Source organism: Lissotriton helveticus, chromosome 8 (assembly GCF_964261635.1).
Source record: "Lissotriton helveticus chromosome 8, aLisHel1.1, whole genome shotgun sequence".
NCBI classification, from domain to species: Eukaryota; Metazoa; Chordata; class Amphibia; order Caudata; family Salamandridae; genus Lissotriton; species Lissotriton helveticus.
Window position 1 is genome coordinate 1,492,369,674 of NC_136069.1, and position 18,631 is coordinate 1,492,388,304.

The 18,631-nt window shown below is 44.5% G+C and overlaps 1 protein-coding gene across 2 annotated transcripts in view; it reads right to left on the reverse strand.

Moving 5' to 3' along the window:
- The window catches only part of TMEM135 (transmembrane protein 135), a 1,123,835-nt gene that overhangs the window by 109,634 nt on the left and 995,570 nt on the right, over positions 1 to 18,631 (reverse strand). For both annotated transcript variants that reach the window (XM_078658433.1, XM_078658434.1), the window contains exon 7: positions 15,459 to 15,500. In XM_078658433.1, the coding sequence (XP_078514559.1) occupies positions 15,459 to 15,500 (42 nt within the window). The remainder of the gene's footprint in view (positions 1 to 15,458; positions 15,501 to 18,631) is intronic.

Genomic DNA, 18,631 nt, shown 5'->3' on the forward strand with positions numbered 1-18,631 from the left:
GAGAGCAGGTTTGACGACAATAGTAATGGGTATCATGCGGGTGAAGATTCCACCACAAGTAATTAGGACTAGGCCGAGAATTACCTAAAGAGATGGTGATGAATGGGAAATGGATAAATGGCAAATATCTCCTCCATAATCCATTCTATATAAATTAATCACTAATTTTAGTGTAAATATATTGTTGTGTTAATCTATACTAATTGTACACATTCAGATAAATCTGTAAAAACATACAGCACTTTGACACGGTTTAAGTCATGCTTCGCTCATTACCAATTAACAGTACATAAATAAAACACTAGGAAAGGTCACAAGGGAAGTGTTGCCCAGAAAGGTAAGAGTGAAGGTCTTTCCTGAAAAACGTTCAATAGCCTGGTGATCTGCTATAAAGCAAAATACACAGACAGTTACGAGAAGACACCTAATAATCAAAATGGAGAACAAGTCACTGAACTTCCATTGGGAACAACAAGTGGTATGCAGTGTAAATGCTTACGGTTTCCTGATTTTGAAACTCATTGGCTAACCAGGCCTAGACTTATGGGACTCCGATAGTGTGCAAGAGGGGCCAGGTTATTACAGACAATAATATGAAGTCCGGGGAACCAATGATTGACAAATTAGGGAGAACAGGAGTTCATGGACTACTATTTGAGAAACAAATCAAGATAAGGAAGTTCCACACTCTTAGATAAAAACACATTTAATGGGTGCATCCAAATGGAGCCCAATCAAGATCCAAAGATACAAACTAGTTTAAGACAAAGGCTCTTGTCCTTGTTATCTAGACATCCGCAGAAAAAAAATGAGGAACAAAGTAAACAAGCACTGGCAAAGCCAATAGGTCTCGACAATGACCAAGCTCTTGGCCTTATCAATGTGACTGTCTTTTGGCCATGTCGTCTAGCAGCACATCAGCTGTTCAGCAGGGTTGAAACTCACTGAATGCCCAGAATCATGGCTGTTGAGCCAACGCGGAGACTCTTCGCCCCCCCCCCACGTTGAGTATATTGTCCTGCCCCTCATAACCAAAAAAAGCGATATCATATGGCAGGCGCTGGCTGCATCATATCTCTTTCGTCAGTGTTTTTCAGCCATGCTGAACGGCAAATGTGCTGCTAGACAACATGGCTAACATACATTCACGTTGACAAGGCCAATAGCTCGGGCACTGCCAAGATCTATTGGCTTTGTCAATGCTTGTTCGGTGTTTATGGGGTATTGCCAACCAAATTTGGAAGTGACAGTGAGAAACAGTTGAGAAGTTTAGCAGTAAAGCAAGGATGTGGCGTAACAGCCAGAACTGTCGACACAGGAACTGGGGAATCAGGTTCGAATCTCTGGGTCAACTGAACAGTTTGTGTTAGGGGACGCTGGATAGTGAATAGTTTAATTTACTATTCCAACTCCAGTACCCGTGGATAGTAGGGAAGGTTTTGGACAGTAAATTAAACTATTCCCTATCCTACAGCACCCCCCAGCGCAAGTCGTTGTAACGACTTGCGTTGTAAAAGTTGCGTGGTAAAGGTAGTGCGTGGTAAAGGTAGTGCGTGGTAAAAGTCGCGTTGTAAACGCTGTTTACCAACACCAGACAATGGTATTGGAGCACTTTAAGTGCTCACCAGTTACATTAATCAATGACACATGTACTTAAAGGAAAACAAGTTGTGTTTAAAAAAGAAAAATTTCAAGTTTTCTTTTCATTTTTTGAGAACAGGCAGTGGTCCGTGGGACCAATGCCTGCTCTTAAAAAACGTTTTCGTAACCATTCCCAAAGGGGAAGGGGAACCTTGGAGACCCCTTCCAATTTGCAGAGGGGTTACCACCTACTTGAAGTAGATTGTAAAATGCAAATGTTTACGACCGCATTTTGGTCGCAAACATTTTTACATACTGCTTTGATTCGGTATATGTAAGAGACGCCCTAAACACGCCCTTTCCTAATACCAAATTGGTATGTATTCGCAATTCCAAAATGCGATTCGGTAACATGTTAACAAATTGCAAATTGGAATTCATACATACCAAAATGCATTTTACAGGTCGCAAGCGGCCTGACTCTGCAAATCAGGCAGTTTGAGACTGGTAAAGTGCTATTCATGTTTTAACAACTTTTTAAGAAATGCATTTGTTTATGTTGGCATGCATGCATTTTAGTGATGTGTGTATGTGTACAAGGGAGACTATGGCAAGACAGAGGAAGAAACAAGAGTGCTAATACCATGGGATCATACAAAAAAAATAAAAGCAGCAGCGATGTGAGACAGGTAAAACAGGTAAGCAGGAGGGGATTGTGCAATGAGCAGGCAAGAGGAAGCAACAATGAAGGGGTAAAAAATATACCTTAATTGAAGCAGGATCAGCGACAAAAATGAATGTGTCATTGTGGAATGTAACTGGTGAGCACTTAAAACTCTCCAGTAACATCAGCTTGTGTTCCTGATATGGCAAGATGGAGCAAGCGCTCCCTTATAGGCCTGGGCGGAGCTCGCAGAGTTCCACTCCGTGAAACACGGAGTTAATGAAAAACTTCACGAGATTCTGCAAAGTACCGCAAGCAGGCGGAGTCAGTAATGTTCATCAAACGTCCTGAACTTTTTGCTCCCTTTAGGCCCCCTTCCAGTGCAGACACGTGTGAATGCCTTGATGCGTAATACTGAAGGCCCGAAACGCGAACTTGGGACTGTGCCCATGGTGGCTGGAGAGGCAGGGTGGCAGAGGCACTGCAAGCTAAGGCACTGCGGACTGTGCCACTGTGGGTAACGTATTTACATGCAATGAGGGCAGAGAGAGGGGGCAAAGAATATGAAAGGTGTCACTAAGTGTGCATATGTGCCCGACGATGAACTGTGGCAATGGAGTTTGTGGCTGAAGGCATGCGACTGAGTATTTGAAGCTGTACAAGGTAGCTGAGGCAGGTGAGGAGTCGGCCGACAAGCATTGTTTAGCTAATATAATCAATCCATGAAATTCGACGGTGCGTATATTCCCATTGCATCCCTTAGACTCCTAGTCCCCCTGTCAAACGGGTACTCACCCTTGGGGACACCTCTGAATGCTGTGTACCACAGAGAGACGAAGTCGCACAGAGCCAGCACCAGCTTCAGGGAAGGTGCCATGAGATCTATCCCATTGCAATGCCTCGTCATCTTCTCTGCCCGGCGCAGGGTCCGCATGTTCAAGGGGGCATGTTCTGACCCCCATGCCTTTAGGGAGCTACCTCAGGTTAGCTTTGGCGGATGCGCGCTCTGCCTCTCACCAATTGTTAGGGGTTTGAAGGAAGAAGCGATCCACAACAAGAAAAAACAAGCTTGCGACCGCCCTTCCCACGTCTCAGGTGCGCGCCTCCCAGTGCCCCTGCGAGCTTGAGCCCAGCCCCAGATTCATTGCCCACAAGCATGTACGCCACCCACCACCACATTAACTTTGCAGAGTGCAGTGGAGTAAGCGCAAGTCTCAGGCATGAGCAGTTTGTGCCTAACTATTACAGAGGAGAAATAGAGTGCTAACCTTAAAGGAGCCATTTCGGGTGGGTGCCACTGGTAAACTGCGCCACACAGCATAGGCGGAGTTATTGTCAAACTCCGCGACCATGCGGCGCACAGAGCAGCTAAAACACTGTGAACCTAGCGCGCAGAGCGGAGTTGACCGTCCACCCATACTCCCATAACATCGAATCGTGCACAAAAAAAAACAAAAAAAACCAGTGCTGTTTATGTTTTTAAAACTTTTTAAGAGATGCATTTGTTTATGTACACGTGCAGGCATTTTAGTGGTATGTGTGTATGTGTACAAGGGAGACGGCCTGAAAACACAAGTACTCCTAGGGAGTGCTTGAAAACAAAGAAAAAATTGCTGTGCAAACAAGGAGCAGTGCAAGGAGACATGTACTCGGTCCATGCACTATGGGAGGGCCAAACACAAGAAGATGGCATGACGCCCACATGCCATGACGAATGACATCAAAGAAAATGAGGACACTGAAGTTTACCAATGGTAGGAGATGGGTGACCTGTAAGGCCACTGATAGAACACAACACGTCTCTTTGAGACAGCGCATGCGCTGACTAGCCGAGACCTACAAACAATAGATTTCTCACAGGCAAAACCCACTGGTTTTGCCAATGTTTGTTGTGTTTAGAGAAGGGGAGATTGAGGGATTTATCCGTAATCACAAAATGTGGAACTGAGGCCGAGGCTAGGGAGATGACATAGCGTCCTTTCGAGAGGGGATGTGGTGTATGGGCCGGAGCTGCCGACTATGACTCAGTTTACAGTGTCCTCGTGAAAAATAACTTGTGTTAATGTAAAGCGCTTCAATACCTTCGGGTGGTGTTGGCGAGATATAAAACTGCACAAAAATGTGAAAAGCAGAGTCGGGGGAGGAGGGGATATGTGCCACAGAGTTCAGCAGGGCAAACAGCGACGGGCAGGACATGGGTGGGCAACCGACAGCAAAGGAAGGCTGCCACAGGGAGATTAAGTGATTTGGCCATAATCACAAAATGTATAACTGAGGCGGAGGCTAGAGTGGCGATACAACAACCTCTTGGGAGAGTATGTGGCGTAAGGGCCACAGCTACAGACTATGGAGCTGGGAAACCAGGTTTGAATTTCAGCATCGGCTTAACAGCCTTGATTCTGCTCAAATCACTTAATCTCCCAGTGCCTGCAAAAATTCATGTGTCCGTGTGTAAAGGAACTGGTGCAAACTTAAAGCACTCCAATACCTTTGGGCTGTGTTGGCACTATATAAAATTGCACAAAAAAGCAACTGGAGCTGATGTACAGCGCTTCACTACTTTCGGGTGCTGTAGGTGATATATAAAACTGCACAAAACAACCAGAAAGAATCAAAGAGTCAGACTAGTTTACAGAAGTGAACACGAGGAAATACATTGCATCGGCAACCACATTAAAAACGCTACTTTTGCCGTGGACACCGAGGTGAAGGCAGACCTTGATGACATCAAGACTCAGCCTGGCTCCTTTGAACAGAATTCAAGTTAAGCAACAATGGCACATGGAAACACTTCACCATGAATGCAGAAAAAGTAAGAAAGTGTCACAACAGGAGAAATTTGAAGAAATGGAGCCCTACCCTATGTAATGAGATGCAACAAGGTGAGACACAAACAGTCAGTCAATCAAACAGTACTTATATCAAGTGGCTTTATCACCCCTGGGGGTGTCCAGGTGCTGAGGTCTCATTTGAAGTCTGCGAGTGAAGGTGAAGTTAGAAAGTGGTGGGGGAGGTTGTTCCAGGACTTGGCAGCGAGGTAGGAGAAGGAATGACCTCTGCAACGGCTTCGGCGGATGCGGGCGATGTGAGTGAGTTGGAGCGCAGTTGTCTGGCGGGCTGGTGGAAATTCAGGCAGCGGTTGAAGTAGGTCGGTCCCAGGTTGTGGACGGCTATGAAGGCGGGGGTTAGCATCTTGAACTGGCCAACTAACAGTTCAATCATTTTAAACAGGAGAAAAGTGGTATGCAATTACAGCAGAAGACACAGGTAATTTAGGAGCTCTGACATGCCCTGTGATAACACATACCTGATTCAATTGAGGTCTGATTTTCCAGCTATAAACACCATTGTCATTGCTGAATGACCACATATGGTGTAAACACACACACCTAGTACCCACACGTGTGGGAAACAAAACAGACTACACATGTGCCAAGTAATACCAGCCATGCACACAAGCTTCAATCAGCATACCAGCTATAGACTAACAGGGTTTTATAAGGCAGAACACGACCACTCACAAGAACAAAACAGACTACAATGGGGGTTTAAAGCAGTGACGGGGAGGGGGTGATATGTGGACGGGGCAAGCACCAGGAGTAGCGAGGGAGAAAGCAGAGATGGGAGGAAAGAAGTGGAGAAAACAAACTGAAAGCAGCAACGAAGGGAAAAGCAGTGATGGGGAGGAGTGATTTGTGGATGGGGCAAGCACTGGAAGGTGTGAGGGAGCAAGCAGGGACGGGAAGAAGGAGGTGGAAGTTACGAAAAGCCACAACAATAGGAAAAGCAGTGACAGGGGAGAGGGTGGTCTTGGACGGGGCATGATAGCGTGTAGGAGAAGACGGGCTGATAATAGCACAAGCAGTGTGTAGAGTGCTGAAAAAGAAAGAAAAAAGTAAGTTCAATAATGGTCGTAAAAACGGGAGCAGAGGATGTTTACAAATACCTGGTCCTTGTTTTTGGGGAGGGCTATAGACAAGAAAAGGCATGACCATGCATGCCAGGGCCAAATTGTGACAAAGAATATGAGAGAGATGATGTAGCGAGGAAATTGGAAGCCAGTGGGTGGGCTGGAGCCCACAACATGTCTCTTCAAGACAGCGCATGCGCTGTCTAGCCGAGACCTAAAGAGAGTCAGAAACACTGGTTTTCAACTGCACTACAATCATACCAACAGTGAAATTACACTTCTGGGAGCTACAAAAACGTAGAAACTAAGAATATGCTTTATTCTGTTAAATTATTTCTCACAGGTGAGAGACAGCAGATGATTAGTAAGACCCTGCAACACAGGCTTTGAAATGTAGGGAGCCGAATCTTAAATGAATCTGTGTCCTTTTCGAGAACTATATAAAGCGTAATGGAACAGCATTTCCAAATATATGATGTGAACTTTGCTTGGCAGTTGAATGTTTTCGTACTAGATGAAAGAAAAGTCGGTAAAGTACATAATTTTTGTCTTAGCATTCTCGTCACTCTAGCAGTGAAAGTATGATTCATCAGGGCAGAGATACTCATTGAATTTCTTAAATTTCTTCCATTTTCTTCTTAAGTGACATGGCACAAAATGTTGTAAAATATAGGTTGGCTTTGTGTAGCAGAGGAAACATTGTCATTATCTTTATGAGAACCTGCACAATGATCACTTTAGTAGAGTTGGGAAAACATCAAATAAAACATGCAGGGTGTGGGTGCCCATGGACATGCTATGCTCCAAAGTTAATAGTGGGAACAGCACAGACAATAGTCTGGCATCCAGAGAGAATGACTGGGGGGTTACAGGAAACACTGCAAAGCACTATAACAAAGAGAATACAGAATAACAAAATGACCGGGGGTTACAGGAAACACTGCACAGCACTACAACAATGACTGGGGGTTACATAAAACACTGCAAAGCACTATAACAGAGAAAACAGAATAACAAAATGGCAGGGTGTTACAGGAAACACTGCAAAGCACTATACCAGAGAAAACAGAATAACAAAATGACAGGGGGTTACAGGAAACAAAGCAAAGCACTAAAGAAAAACAGAATAACAAGCAAATATGCACTTTTCTACGATTAATGTGAGTGGCTGCTAGTTGAGATAGAAGACAAATAGATAAATAAGGCCAAATGTTGATGACTGAAAGCACTCTGCCCCTTACAGCGCGCAGCTCTTACAAAGCTCTCTAAAAGCGTTTTCTGTATGTTTGACGAGGACATGGGTTTCCTTTAATCTCACAACATTACCTTGAATAGTGTATATAGTAAAAGCCTTTAGGTCAATAAACTGCATTAGATATAATGAACACATCCTCGCTTTAGTCAATATTTCATCTCCGGCCAACTAAGTTACTTTTTAGTAAAGTCAATATTTGAAGATAATTTGCTGCTATCTAAGATGAGTGGGGGACTGCATGAACCAGGGCCATCAAGGCGTTTTACTGTTTTCCATTGAAACAAATGGGATTTTATTGCACTAGTATTGACAACCTTTTTAGGCGCCCCAGCAGGTGTAAAGCATGCCGGGCACCTGTCAGTGTTTCCAAGACCACAGGCCTGATTTGTAGTATGGAGGATGGGACACTACGTGACAAACATGATGACTATCACATCAGCCATATTGGAAGTGTCATAAGAAATAGTCCACTTGTAATAACATGGAGGGGGTACGGGTCACATTTGTGGCGGAGTGTTCAATCCACCAAAGTTTAAACCAGGCCCATTGTCATAAAAAGATATCACAGTAAAAAAAATCCTTGAATGAGTTGATGGCTTTATGTTAGAAACATACTATCGAGCCCTTCACTCGAAGCACCACATGACCTACATACTACATTACCAAAATGTGCTCTGCTGCATTTCTGTTAGGTCCACACAGACATACAAGCATAAATCCTGATTCTAGTCACAAAAAGTGTCCTCCTGGCCACTGCTCAATGTTGTAATGTAAGGGAGTGCAGTCATCGGATTCCTGACTGTCCATGCCAATATCTCTAATTTTCATGGGTCCAAGCAGGTGAAGGCAGCAAACCTACAGGACACAAGCTTGGTTCCACAGGCCAGTACTGCTTTTGTAGGGTTATGGCAATTTTTGTACAAACTTTGTAAAGTTCATAACACAAGAGAAGGGATACTATATACTGTTGCGATGGAAAAGTCATCTACATGGTAATGAATCCCTGCCCTGAATGCTCAACTTAAATGATGTCTGGATCCCTCATGCTTATTTTTGTTATCTTGGGCACAGATGGATCATGCGTGTGCGCCATGACATAGGTCTGCCTCATGATGTGCAATCTTGTTGGACCAGGAGGGGCGCCCAAGGCACTATCCTCAAAGTGGTGGAAGATTACTGCCTTCACCAGGAGTTAGTGAAATTTGAGGGGTTGGGCCTTTAAATTAGCCTAAGGATAGACCACATTAACAATATAAAACATTTGTTGAGCCTTGGCTGGAATTATTCACCACAACTTTATTCTTTGTGGTTCAGGGTTTTAATTACCTGAAACCTTGATTGTGTATTAACCAATCTTTTTATTATTTTAAACACTTTTTCTTATCTCAAACACATTAGATCAAATAGAATAAAGGTATCAAGGGCCACTGAGCCTGATCAAATCATAATGACGTATCATACATTAACAAGCATTTGCAATGCAATATGTCTCGCATTAGGAAAGTTTGAGCTATTAGTATTGTAAATGCCAAATTTTTTATTTATGTGTTGGTTTTGAGAATAGCGAAATGAATAGCTTTGTCATTTATAATGCCAATAGTTTTAACTTTCGCAAATGTGACATCTTTAGCATTTGTAATGCAATATGTGTTGTATTTACATGACTTAGATGTATTGATATTACAAAGAACAATGGCTTTTATTTTTTACAATAATTAATAGTTAAATAAAAGTTAGCATTAACATTCCCGCCGGCGGCGCGGTAGTACAGTGAGTCACTGCCTCTGACTGCCCAATTACGGAGACCCGGGCGGGGCCTGACCTTAGCAGTCTTTGCATTACAGGCTGTGGCCCCGCGTGGGGGGCAGGTGATCGGATGTGACCTCACGAGACCTGGAACAGGCAAGGTCAGTCAGAAGCTGAGCGGGGCCGGGGCCTCGACTGGAGTCACGGGTTTGAGGATGCCATGCTATTAAAGTATACTGGACCTGGGCTCAGGCCATGCTGGACATGTGGTGTTGAGGCCAGTGGACATGGAGCCCATTATGGCACGCCTGTGACTGCTGGACGACTGGGGATACTTCAGGAGCTCTCGAACCTCATTAGGGTGGGTCTACTACTTGCAAAGTGCAACATCACCGCTCACTGGAGATCTAAAGCTCCCTTCTAGAGCGCATTCAGTACATGAGATGTACACCTGTTCCCAGCAACAGGAGGTGATATACAGAAGCAGGGGGGATCCACTGGTGCAAGGAAGGTCTGTTGCCCTTGGTTCACTATATGAGGAAAGCAGTGCCAGTTGAGTGCAGTAGGATGCTAACAGTGGCAGTGCCGGGTTCAGTGTAAAAACTGTAAAATCAAAGGCATGTAATTAATTTTCTTGCCTTGTTGAAAGTTAAGAAAGACGAATAAAAATATGTTGTCGACATTGAGGGGTGTGCCTGGACAAACCGACCTTGCCTTTAGTATGGTTTTATATACGGGACGTGTATACAAGATGGAATTGCTACTGCATCCTGAAGCTCTGAAATGCAAAACGTCAGACCAGAAATGAGCACATTAGCTTTGCCAAGAATCATTGTGCATTAAGGCGGCCAAGTGTGAAATATTCGTCCAATATCTTGGTTTCCAAGTCCACTCTTGAATGCAGTGAAAAGACCCGAGGAAACACCCCCATTTCTGTTCCTTTTGTGAAGCGCTCTGACACCTTTGGGTAAAGTCCGCGCTATATAAAAATGCATAAATAAATAAATAAATAAAGGTACACAGTGGACAAGGCTGCAAATAGCAGCTTACACCGAGCTCTGGGCTTTACATGCATTGACAACGTTTTGTTGTTTCTGATCCGTTACGTCACAGTTTACACACAACACTGCGAAAAGGTTGGGTGTCAGCCTTTGTCGTAATGTTCACAGAATTGAAATACGAGGCGTCTTAAACAAGTACAATAAAAACTCACCGCCACAGCCCGGCTTGAACAGGAAGCCAGGCAACCTGTGTTGGGACGGGGGCGGGGCCGCAAAAAGACAGGAAGCAGACGGGAGCCTACCCCGCGCTCCTGTGCTGAAGCGCTCCTGTGCCCGTCAGCCGGAAGATTTGCGTGTCAGCTAGCGGGGCTCCCGTGCTCGTGGAGAGCCCCGCCTGCTGCTGAGGATGACCCGCTGCCTGCCGCTGCCTGCCGAAGGAGAGAGGGACACACGAAAAGAACTCGGTGAGTGGGGTGGGAGGGAGGGGGGGGACATGTGCGCGTGCGCGCGTGTGTGTGCGAGTGTGTCTGTGTGTGTGTGTGTGTGTGTTTGTGCCTGTGTGTGCGCGTGTGTCTGTGTGTGTGTGTGTATGTATGCATGCATGCATGCGTGTGTAAAAAGATCCGATGACTGGTGGGGGGATGTAAAGTGAAAGTAAGCAGCGCGCGTGTGGTGGCTGGCTGTGTGCGCACGCGTGGACGGAGGCGACATGCGCGTTCGCGCACCCAAATCCGGCCGCTTTCAAGCTCGTAACACCCTCTTGTCCTTCCTCCCCCCGAGACAGACAACATTAGGTCTCCAGCTGGACACCTGCATCCTTTGGATGCAGTTTACCAGCTCGACCTAAAAATAGATACTTGTGACATTCAAATGACATCAACACAGACTTTGCTTTATACAATACCTATTTTCAAAACATTCTATTTAATGCAGAAATACCTAACTTGACACTTGAATGAGATTAACCCAAAGAAAACCAGTCTTGTATTTCTCACCAGCAAGAGTCAATGCTGAATGCAACTTTTTTGGAAAGACTTTTATATGCCCGCAAAGGTTTAGGGATTGATAGCCAATAATTTTCAGGGTACCTATCACAGTCCTTTAATTGCCCAAAGTAAAAACTAAATTTAATTTATTCAACTCCCGTTTCACAGAGAAAGTCGACATGTTTCGACCTCATCAGTTTGAGGTCTCTTAAGGACCAAGGCCGTTTTTAGGTTTCGCCTGTCGAAAGCTGCGCACTGCGCAGCTTTTCGAGCAGGCAAAATCTTATGTCTACAGTATGTGTGTGTTGTCCCACCCCTCTGTTCCATTGGCTAGCTCCATAAATGGAGGCTAGCCATTGGAACAGAGATCTGTCCGTCAATGCCGGAGCAGATTCGTGGGCGTTCCCGAGAATTTTAGGCTTTTGCCCACGTCATGCGGCGGTGGTTTATTTTTTTTTTTTTAATAAGTTTGTTTTCGGCATTTCTTTGAAGATGGCGCCCGGTGGAGAGTGATTTAAGCCCCTGCTCTGTATCCCGCAGGAGAGTGAGCTCTGCCCGTAATGCTTGTTACGATTGTAGCCCAAAAATGTGACGATTTTAAGTGCACACGCTAGTGCATGTAGTTAACTGATACTACTCATAATTTACTTGCTTAGTTGCTGCGCTATCGCTACGGGACTTGGTTGAGTGAGTGACTCTGTCGGCGGCCGGACGACATTGTGAGCCTTCAGCTGCACCAGGTGAGACAGGGCCTAAGTAAACCCTAATCAATCTGAAAGTTAATAAAGGTGTGCAGCAGCCGGCAGTGCACTGAGACTGAGTCCCTCCCACGGCCTGGCCACTCACGTCTGTTCCCACTCAACTGGTCCCCAATAAGTGCGTCTAGGAAAGAGCATTACCGAGGGGCCGCGGTCGCGTTGTGTTTTGGTGTACCCACCCACTGATTGATTAATTGTGTACTCTTCCCACACCGCTGCACTTGCTCGTGTTGGCCTCTTCAAGTTCTCCGATCAGATTCTTTACTTTCTTTCTGATCTCACTGACTGCTTGCTCGGCTGAGACGGCTTGCAGGCATGGTTCGAATATTGATGCAGTGTCACCGCCGGCCCAGTGGGCGGGACACTGTTGGGCAGGGCTTGATTTGGGTTCTTGGGGTTGGGGCTGTGCGCAAGCATTCGTCCAGTTAGTGCCACGCCCCAGCGATGGTCTCCATCCTGCAGGTTCGTTCAACGGCCGTTGACTACTCTCTTTCTTGCCTGTTTGCTGCCCCATGTAACCACGTTCCTCTCTCCATGTTCACTACCCCCACCTTCGCCCTCCGTGTTTCTTCCCCATCCTCTGTGTTGCTTCCCTGCTCACCCGTGTTGCTTCCCCCAGCCCTCCGTGATTCCGCTTCCCCATCACTCTCGCCTTGCTTCCCCTTACTCATGCTATTTTTTATTATTTCATTTTGTTTACCAATACAACTAGGATCGGAAAACAAAGAACTTTTTTAAGCCATGCTGTAGAGGTTAGAGCACAGCATTGGGAGTGCTTTACAGCATGGCTAGAACCTTTGGCAATGACGGTGGTTCCCTAGGGCGAGCCCTATTGTCTTTGCTAGCTTTTTAGCTGCCATCTGTACCGCAGTAAAAGTATTTGTGACACTAAACTGTAAATGGGACACTGCGTCTTTCCTGTTGCACTGCAAGTTGCCTGCACTGTTATGAATCAATGCACACTGCCTGCAACACAGTTTGCTGTCTGTGACACTGTTCACTGCCTGTGGCACTGTCAACTGAATGTCATATTTGCCACTGATTGTAGCACTGCACTTTGGCGTAGCAAGAGTCCGTTCCATAGCACTGCAGAATGACTGAAGTATTGTGCCTAGCAGTGCAGACTTACTACCACTGCACACTTCCAGTAGCACTGCACTCTTTGGAGCTCACATTCGCTAGAAGTTCACAGTCTGTGTGGTTGCACACTGAATGCATGCGTTACCTTCCAACGAATTGTGTAAGGCTGAATTTCCATTACTAAGCGTAACACTGTGTGATGTGTGTAATAGTGCACAGTGACAGGTAAGCACTCTGTGGGATCGTCCGTAGGGTACAATAGGTCTCACATTTGCAAGAGATTAAGCTATTGGCAATGTAAAAGACAATGCCATTTATTTATCTGTTTTCAGAACCAACACATAAATACAAATTTTGTCATTTACAATGCCAATAGCTCTAACTTTTCCAAAGGCAAACCGTTGCATTGTAAATGCTTGTTACTTTTTCAATCAGCACTGTTGGAAAGCTTACATTTTTCTATACAGTTGCATCTCACTGCTTCAAAGCGATTGTACATGGGTTAGATTTATAGTAGCTTTCCGTTTTGTTGTCACTCTACGTTTATCTCTGAATCGTTTGATTGCTTCTAATGTTGTCCCGCTCTCATAAAGGAAAGTTTGTGTGCGTTCAGCTTCCCTGAAAACTTTGCTACAACCTTTTTTGTCCCAGTTACTTGATGCACTTCTTGCCAATACTCCAACAACACTTTTGTCATTTCAAACAGCGTTCTTTAACTGTGCACAGACGGTTAACGCTGTTTGAATTGATCAAAAGTGATGTTGGAGTATTGGTAAGAAGTAATTAGATAAAGTATTTTATTGGTTTTCAGAGAAATAAAACATATCTGCAAACATAGCAAGCATAAGAAAGTAAAGGCAAACAGCGACAACCCCTGACCATAGAACAATAGAAGGATCCAGATCACACTCCCATTAGCCCAAAATGTTCCCAACATATACCCCTATTTTGCGATGTTTCGGTGGGCAACCACGAGCTGCGCACACTGGCTCCTCCATCTTTGAACACCAGTCCATGGCATTCTGCCACGCATGCAAATCAGGGCAGTCCAGTGCAATATCATGCTACCCCAAGAGGGTATCCAAACCCACCAAGTATCTCTCAGGCCTCATGCTGCCCAAGTCCTCCAGTACACCGCAGACCACGATCTGAGGTGAACAACCTATCGGCCTACCCACACATCTGGCAAGATCCCCAAAAGTTGGGAACAATATTACTGTATTATGGAACACAGCCAAAATACATGATAAAAATCTGTGTTATCAGCACCACATCTATGGCAAGTGGGCGCGGCCAGTTTACCCACCTTCCAAAGCCACTCAAGCATCAAATAGGTTGTATGAAGAACATTTAGTTGGATCATATGAAGTTGGAAATACTTCTCTCCATTTCCCATCCTCCAAGCCTCCCAGTGAGTGCGGAGGGCCATGAACAAGTCAGGGGAGTTCATGACCAGGGAACGGTAGATCTGTGTGACTCCCCCCCACTGTCCCAGAGGTGAGATAAGGACCTAAACCTCCATAGGGCTAAACTCAGGGATCTTCATCAGAGCAGTATGGTGATAAGACAAGCCATGGCAAATCTGCAGGAAGTGGAAGAACTGGGTTTGGTGTAGGTGGAAGTCAGTCTGTAACTCGGATAAGGTGTGAATGTTTGAACCCTGCCACACATCACCTAGATGAGAAATGTCAATTCGATCTCATCGTCCAAACCCTTCCAGTTTTGCCACATGCCTAAGTATCTCTCACTCTTCTTAATGCCATTCCCCACCCAACCACAGCTACATAAAACATTAAGAGCACCTCTAATGTGCACAACACAAACCACTTACCAAACAGGTGATATTATAAGCGTACAGCCCACCAACCACTTACAACCTACAAAGTGGCCTTCTACCTATTTACTGAAAGCACTTTAGCACCTTGTCATGGGTAAAACATGCCATTTGAATGCAACTACAATACACTACATCATAATACAATGCAGAGTGCTACTATGCTGCCCACAAGGGGGAAATACGAGTATTTCAAGATTGTGGAAGCACACATCTTCTTTCCAATCAAAACATGTACTCCTAGCGCCCAACATGTGGTTGGAGACAAAACCCATCTCCTGGTGATTCTCACATAATTGTCTGGCAACAGCTGCACATTCAAGCCAGACCAAAACCAGGAATCCCACACATTTTGATATAATCTTGCCGAGGAGGCCAATATATTTTCAATTCAGGTCTGGATCCATGCCACATTTTCAGGATACCCTCTATGTAAATCGGGTCCATTGACATTGATAGAACGTAAATTAGTATTACATGGAAATGCTGATGATCTAATACGCATTAGGTCCTCCTATGGACCTACGCTGTACACCGATGTCATAAAATATCCACACACTGAATTAAATTCCACTAGCCACTTCCACGCTGGCACAGAGCAGGATTACAAAAAAGACTCAAGGCTTGGGGCTCACAGACTTACTTCAGTGCTGAGAAGGAGAATCCTTTCAAGCCATCTTTGCACCTGAAAGCAGAAAAATCGTGTTGTTATTTTTGCCAAAAAGCATACAATAGAGCAATTGTTAAGCAGCTTCATGCATGGAAATCTGGCACACAGGCAGGGATCATTCACAGTAGATATTAGATATAAAGGCAGACACTGGTTGGCTTTATATAAGCAGTAAAGATAACTGTGTACACTCTGAAAGGATTAGTCCACACAAAACCTTTCTCAGGGTGTCAGCACGAAATAACAATGATCATAAACATAAGGCAAATGTATGTGAGCTGAATACTGGATCACTTTGTAAGGAGCACCTTTCACCTAGACAGAAATCTATCCTTCAGGGGTGCCTGCCAAACAGGACGCCCGGCTCTGGCAGCTGCCTGGGACTCGCTGGGAACAAGATGTTGGCGGCTCGGGTGGCTTTGATCGTGGCACAGATTTCCTTCCCTATAACTTTGTGATACTTGGCCAAGGCTCTAGCATTAGGAGCTGCTCGACACTGTACACCCCCTGGCGCGGCTGGCATCCCATCCTGGGCAGTGGAGAGCTGAGATCTGCAGTTGCTGGTTTACACTGTAGTTCTCTGCAGCAGCTTGTACATGTGGTAGCTGAAGGAGAACCGAGTTCATTTATAAAGCTGGGAAGAGGCTAGAATTGTTTGGGAGTTGCCTTACATCTTGCAAGCTGTTTGATAACCGAATAATATCCTATAACAAATTAATACTGTATGATAATCAATGGTATAGCTAGGCGAGACACTATAAACTTTGTCACATCCTACTAAAACCCTATCGTCTCTGTGGCAACTGGCTAAGAACCTACAAATCTCTCTAGGTGCTGGGCAAAATCCTACAAACTATGGCACTGGGGAGCAATGCCCTATAATTTATGTTATCACTAAGCAAGACTTTATAACTATCGTGGTGGATGCTGTAGCATTTATAATTGCACTGGTAGCTGAGAAGAGGCCTGAAATCTTTCTGGGGGTTTCTTAATATTGCAGACTATGCCTTGATAGATGAAGAAATAATTATAATCTTTTTGATAGATGGCCAACATCTTATGATCTTAGATTTGGATTAACAAAACTTTGTAATCTGTGTCAAAACTAGGAGACCCCGTATAATCTTTATGGAAATTGGCTAAAAACCTATAATATATCTGGCAGCAGGGCAACAATGTTAAATTATTCTGGTACGTGCATGTGCTTAATATTGTACAGCCTGTTTTGTTTGGTGAACAAGGCTCTATAGTATGGAAAATGGACACAATTCTAGAATCAAAATCGTAGCTCAGCAAGATCCTATAAACTGAGTCAAAATTGGGCAACTCCAAATGATCTCAGTGGTGGGTGTCCAAATAGCTATCATCTCTTTGGCAACTGGATTAGACTCTATCTTTTTTTCCATCGATTAGAAAGAAATTATAATCCTTCTGAGGGCTGGCCAAGCACCTATATGATCTCTCTGTTAGCAGCTTAGAAACCTGTCATTCTTGTCGAAGTTGCCTAATACCACGTAACCTGTTTTAGGAGCTATACCCGGTCCTGTACTATATTTTACAGATGGACAAATCCTGTAATCTCGGCCATTGCTGGGCGAGACCTCAGAATTTCTGCCATAGTTTTGAAAGCCCCTTTAGTGGCTGGGGTGGCTGGCCAATGATTAAAATTCTCTCTGGTGGCTAGGAAAGTTCTGTCATCTTTGTAGTAGCTGCCTAACGCCATACAAGCATCTGAGCAAGACCATCTTTGTACAGATAGCTTATACACTACAATATACAATATAGGAAACTGTATTTATTTATTTATTTTTTTAATTTGTACAGCGCGAACAAATGCCCATGGGCGTCTCGGCGCTACAGATTCAGTGCTAAATACAGAGGCTAGGTTTACTGATTAAACAACCAAGTTTTTATCATTTTACGAAACTGGATCAAAGATGGGGTGGAGCGAATCTGGAGTGGTACAGCATTCCAAAGTTTGGCTGCTGTCACCACGAAACGCCTGTCTCCCCAGGACGCTGTCCTGGTACGTGGTACCACTAGTTGAAAAGCAGTAGTGGATCTAAGCTGTCTATTGGGACAATATGCAGCTAACTGCTTTGACAGAAACTGGGGGCCTTGATTGTATGCAGCTTTATATGACAAGCATAGGGCCTTAAATTTTATGCGATTCTTAATCGCCAGCCAATGGTAGTTTCGGATGATTTGTGAAATTGGTTGAAATTTAGGGGTCCTTGAAAGCAGTCTGGGTGAGGCCCTACAATCTCTGGCATGTCTGAGTGAACCCCAATCATCTATGATTTTCAGGTTCTGCAACCTCTGTAGTAAATGGACAATATTTTATTATCTCTGCCATAGTTGGCGAGATTCAATATAGCTTTAAAATGAAGACCCATCTATTTTTTTTATCATAACAAAGCTTTATATTTCCAACAAGTACCGAAAAATTAGGGCGATTCATAGTAATCATTCAGCCACGCCGCCCTTTTCACATAATTTGATCATAAGAGAAAATAACATAACCTACTGGTGGAGTTCGAAAGCTCAGTAAAGTTTGGAAATGCGACTCGTGAAATGTTCACCAGAAAAAACCTTGCTACCAACATTTGAAAGTCTCCAAGCCATGCTGTACTTGACTACTCAAAACCAAAAGACGTTTATAATAAACACATCGCAGACGTACAGCAAGGTTGTTGTTTCAATAAACATGTCAACTAAAAGTCAAAAGCTTTAGAAAGGAAACAGTTCTCTGCGCAGGCACAATCGAGCCACTAGATGGCAGGATTCGACTATTTCCCACTAGACGTCTCCTTACAGAGGGCAGAAAGTTCATAAACAGAGACCAGTTCTTTATGTTCGTACAAATGCTGCGGCAGGTGACTACAACTATAATTATCTTGACTACTATGACCTTTCCCGGAGAAGACTTTATGTTCCCATCTTCTAGTCACAACACGTTTTAATAGAAATGTTTTTTTAAGTTTACTTGATGCAAAAATAGTAGCGACGTGACTTGCATTTTGTTGAATACCTCTCAATATAGTGGGTGCTCTACACTGACTTCGGGTTCATATTTTTCCTTAATGGGGAGAACCTAATACAAGCCGAGCCTGCAAACCCCTCCACACCCTGTGTACATTTGCCGC